The 5,566-nt window shown below is 40.1% G+C and overlaps 1 protein-coding gene across 1 annotated transcript in view; it reads right to left on the bottom strand.

Annotated features, from left to right (window-relative positions):
* The window catches only part of LOC101857891 (FH1/FH2 domain-containing protein 3), a gene marked incomplete at its 5' end in the record, with an annotated part of 88,932 nt that overhangs the window by 78,153 nt on the left and 5,213 nt on the right, over positions 1-5,566 (bottom strand). Inside the window, 1 exon segment of the mRNA XM_035971265.1 lies at positions 2,727-2,851. Within this exon segment, the coding sequence (XP_035827158.1) occupies positions 2,727-2,851 (125 nt within the window).

Below are 5,566 nucleotides of genomic sequence, written 5' to 3'. Positions count from 1 at the left end.
CCCCGAGACAAAAAGTATTACATTCCAAAACCCAACACTAGTGAGCAAAATAAAGGACGATCCTCGGATGACTTACAGCTAGCTTTCTACGCGTATTAGCTAAGGCTGACAAGAGGCTATTTCAGAAACCTGATCTTGTTTTGACCGTGTACAGTTGCAAATTTAAATACAAAACGTTACGTTGCCGGGAACTGACGACCAGACGATAGTATGGGCCAACAGCTGAAGAAGGAACGAGACACCAGCATGACCTGATGCTTCAAGAAGTGACTCTTCAATCATTTATTGCAGAAGCTGTTCAGTAAGCGCGGTGTTTGAGCTGTGACAAAAGCCCTCTAGCCTAAACTCGGTTTATGGCGCGGTCCTTTGGAGTACAGGTCAGGGGAGAACTATGGTCCACAGCGGGACAACTGCTGGCTGGTAATCTGTACGACAGTTAGGATAAACCGCCAGGTGTCGGGGCGGAGAGTGGGGAGGAGGGGAAAAGGGGGAGGGGTAGGGGTGAAAAAGGGGGGGGGGGTTGATGGCATGCCTCCAGTTGGAGGTGAAAACTTTTTCATATTTGCACACACACAGTTGAGATAGTGGAGAGAAGTATTCCATTGGCCCTATTCATGTCTTACGTGGAAGGGACTTCTGACTGACCCCTTTTTACTCTTTCAAACCGCCACCACAAATATAGTTTATTTAGAGACAGACAGACAAACAAACACATACTCACACCCTCGCCCACTTACATGCACCGAGGCACACATGTACGCAGCATATCCCCACAAAGGCCCACAAACATGACATGTAGCTTTCAATAGTAGTACATGGGATGCCACAAAAGTCATATTTAACACTTGTAAAAAGCAAAACAGACAGAAACAACACACAGTGCTACAAAAAATACAATCAGCCAAAAACAATTCTACAACCTCCTCCTTTCAAGCAAACACACACAGAAACACACACACACACACACACGCACAAATACACATACACATTAAGCATACACAAACATCATCACTTCCCAAGTAGCTCGGACTATTTTACCATAATACTGACGTCAAACACGGGGCAGAGAATGATCCGGACTCACAACCAATAAGGCAGACACAACTCTGCACACATATTTCACACACATTGATCCAGTAAGGTGAAAAAATGGTGCAAAAGTGCACAGAAAATTCCGAAAGAACTTGCCGCGTTCCTTTAACTCCACGCAGCGGTGTCACTGACAGTCACAGATGTCCTGACATCTCTCTCCTCCTTCTCCGCCTCAACATCACAGCAGCAGCCACACACATCGTCCATTTTCTTTTTCTTGTCTCTCAGAGAAAATGTTTGTTTGTTTGTGTGGTAAATACAAGGGGGGATTCTCCCCTGACATGACCAGGAGCAATTTCCACAGGGACGAGGAGGAAACAACTCGGGCCAACCAGCCTCACAGAACAAAACTGATGACAGTCTCAGCTAAAAGTCAGCTAAACTTAGCAGCCTCACAAGTAATTTTTAAAAACCTATACTATACATAATCAGTAACATAATCCATCTGTCCACACTAAAATGTAAATCTAGACCATCCATAGGGATAGTCTTTTTATAATTTAAAACCTTTAATCTCAATTTCTTCTTGTTTGATCGGTCATAAAGACCATGAACTAAAAAAAGCAAAGTTTGCAAAATTTAGAAAATACATTAAAAGTATTGGGTATCATTTCTTGTGCCAATGTAAAAATACAGCAGTGGACTAATACTCTTCATATTTGTAATACAGTGTTTTAAGTACTGGATCAAAATCAATGTAAACTTTATATCTCAAAAACTTCGTTCCACTTGGCTTAAATTAAAATAACTAACTGTAACTCTGATCTCAATAACAGTGATAAGTGATAGTGACACCCCTTTGTTTTCCCCCTACACTACACCCCCTCAGGAACAAAACTGAATGACATTTTACCCACCATGCGTCTTGTGATCTTCCAAAGAAGTGCACAGGCCAATAATTTGTCAGATAAAGACTTAGCTTTCTGCATATATGTGTGACGCCGACTGTGTCAAGGTCACCCTTAAACTTAAAGCTGGGTGACAACTGTGCGTTGCCTTGAGAACATCAGTGTACAGCTATGAATCATATAAGCAGAAAACAATGCTTTGTTTCAATGGCATTATGTTTTTGTACAAAAGGCTTAACATTTTTTTTACACACATCAGGGGAAATCACTGTGGAATGTATAGAGCAGGAAGCATACCCTGACCTTTTGCCTAAACAGAAAGTCAAGGTAGGTAGGAAAAATAAAATATTATGAGAATTACCTATTACGACTGATAGCCTTCACCTATCTACTTTGTTCTGTTCAAATCCATTGAACAAAGCAACTTTTAAAGTTTAAAAGTAGTTGCGCATCTCATGAAGTGAATAGCATATAATTTACAAGACAGACTAACATACACAGAACAAAGGAGAATGCAATTTTTTGACAACAGCTTCACACCCAAAATAGTATCTAGTTTGAAGTGCCATTACAAGAGTATATAATGCCCTTACTGAAGTTAAAAATCAATTGGAGTGAGTTGGAGTGAGAAGAGAAGAGAGAACCTGGTATTGTAAAATTTTTATGTTTGGAAACATGGAAAATGAACACAGGGAAAGTGAAAGAAATGGAAACTACAAATCAAGAAAAACCAGCATTATATATTATATATCATAAGAGTCACGAAAATAGATCATAGCAACTTACTGGTCAGTAAATCCCTCGAGCTCATCAGCTTGCTCATCTAAGGTGGCTTCTAAATCCAAATAAGTTCCAAAATCAGCTTGAGCGCCGCTGTGATAGCGATAGATCTGGAGGGCACAGTCCTCAAGCTGCACGGAGAGATTAAAGAGAGAAACAAATCAACAATCAGGAAATAACAAAAAGGAGGGATTCTTTAAAAATCTTAATTAAGAAATGAGATCTAAAAAAGAATAAAAATTCCTCTTCTAAACACAGATAGAGACATCACAATCATTCATCATCATTGCTTTTCTCTCCCTGTATCAGAATAATTATAATTGTAATGTTTTTATCGCTTTTAAATCTCAAAGAAAAAAATCTATTTTCAGTTCCTCCCAATAACAACTTTCATCTCCTTGTAACTTTCACAATCAAGAGCCGAACGCAAGCCCCAGGCAGTCATCATGAAACTATCTAAATCATAAGGATACACAAAACTTGATAGAAAAAATGCATAATAAATTGCAGCCTCTGATTTAAAGATGAAAAATTAAAATAGAAACAAATGGAACAACAAAAAGTTTCTCGGATGGAGAGATTATTATAATTAAATGGAAGCCCTCCCATTATAAAACATAAAACAAAGCCTCCTATAACTCCTCTGAACTTTTATACACATGATGCACAGCAAATACATGGGTGTATCATGCTATATATATAATAGTATAGTTCACCCACATACATTACCCCTACAGGTAAACATTTTAATCATTTTTAGTGTAAAATAAAACACATTCCTAATCCTCGCCCTCCTCCCCACACACAACAGAGGAAAAGGGCACTTGTTTGTACAACATGTTTTACCTTTCAACTCTAGATCAAGATCTATCAATATTCCATTGCTGACATTTTGAGAGGCAAGGGATAGATTCTAGAAGTCCAACCAACTTGAAATTTAATTATAGATTCATATAATCTAGATCTATAGAGATCTATAACACCCCCCCCCCCCCCCCCCCCCCCTTTATTCCCCCAAAAAAATTCTTTAAAAACCGCGCGGGGGGGTGTTGTGTCTAGATATAAAAAAAAAACAGCTTCAAAGGACCTCTTTACAAGATTTTTCGAAAACGAAATCTCTCGCAGAGACCCAATTCTAAAATCCTCCTCTCGGGTGCCTCTCCAAAATAAACACAACGGGGGGGCGAACAGAATAAAAACTATTGTGTCGGACTCGGCTGAAAGCGTTAACAAAATTGATTTATCTTTTGTTATTAACAGCCAGCCCATATTCTTAATTAGCATAGGCCCCCCCCCCCCCCCCCACCTCCCTTTCATCTCCCCAAAAAGTTTCTTTAAAATCTGCGTCATGAAGCTGTAGATCTAGATTTACAGACAAATCAGCTACAACAGACCTCTTCACAGATTTTTCGAAATCGAAATCTCTCGCAAGATCCAAATTCTAGATTCGCCTTCCGGATGCCTTCCAAAATAAACACAACGGGGTGCTAGCCTATCTAAAACTTTGTCTCGATCCTGGCTTAAGCATTAACAATATTGATTTATCTTTGTTATTTACTAGCAGCCAATATCCTTATTAGCATAGGTCTTATGCCAGTCCAGTTACGCTCAGACATTCCGCTAACATTATTTACTTTTTAATGATTTGCTGGGTCTACGATCGACGACTTGTATCGATCACAGTCACAGGCAGGCACCGCCTTATAATGTTATAACTGTTCACGTTTCGGGTAGATGGATATAATCAGTTCACTTACCCTGTGTGGAGCCTGTAGCAACCTATGGATACCGGCAATTTGGTTTATCAACGGAACATTCTCAAGAAAAGGATATGTAGGTGGTCTCGTTGGTTCTGGAAAGTTTGTATTGGCAAAAGGATCCCTGTCATCTAAGAACTGAACGCGACAAGCGAACTGCGTCGCCATGATGCTTTGGTTTCGATCCTATGGACACTTATCACCTCTGACCCCGATATCCGTGCGCAGGGTCATGCAAAGGTAAAATTCGTCCTCTCCCACTTTCTCAGGACGTTTGAAAACAAAACACAAAACTCATAAAAGGAACAAAGCGAATTTCCGAACCAAGTTAGGCTAACACAGGCGTTCACATCTTGAAAAATCAAACCCTGAACGTCTATCGACCTGCTAACTGTTAACGCAGTGTCGAACAGTGTCGAACACATACGCACACACGCACACACGGGCGTGTGACGCGCTCTCTCTTTCTCCAGGTAGGTGACCCATTGAAGTGAAGGAAGTGTGACAGGCTAGCGGGCGCGCGGGGCCATTGCTTTCTAGTGACTCATGTCGCGATACGCTGGAGTGACTTCCCCAATAAGACGGAGGGACACGTTTAGAGCACAGTCATCAACACACGCACTGCTAAAAAGTTTGCATAAATCAAACAGATTATAGCGATTATAAGCTATCAATACTATACCATCCCATCTTTCTTTAGGCGCTCTCCGTTTACTCCTACTCACTATTATTGATTTTTGTCTAAAAATTCAACTCAGGAGAAATAAATTTATTCTACACTCCGGTGAAGATAGGCCTGCCTATAACTGCTTACTTTGCTGAATTAAACTCTTGTGTGCAGTGACAGTTAATGGTAGAGAAAAATAAAAGAATAATATAGTCTGAAAAAAAAGTACACATATTCAATGCTATCGATACTATAGGCCTACTCAAAAGAGTCGTGCGCCGATATTCTTCGTTGACTCACAGATAAATCGATCTAGGTTTATTTATTCAGTCTGGAAATTGTTGTTTAGCACGTAAGACTTGCCCAACCATTAAAAAACTCAGTATCGCCGCCCCAAATTTTAAAACCCCCCAAAAACTACA

The sequence above is a fragment of the Aplysia californica genome, unplaced genomic scaffold (assembly GCF_000002075.1).
Source record: "Aplysia californica isolate F4 #8 unplaced genomic scaffold, AplCal3.0 scaffold00406, whole genome shotgun sequence".
Classification (NCBI taxonomy): domain Eukaryota; kingdom Metazoa; phylum Mollusca; class Gastropoda; order Aplysiida; family Aplysiidae; genus Aplysia; species Aplysia californica.
The sequence above is the reverse complement of the archived record's forward strand: the minus strand, read 5'-3'. Positions and strand labels throughout refer to the sequence as shown.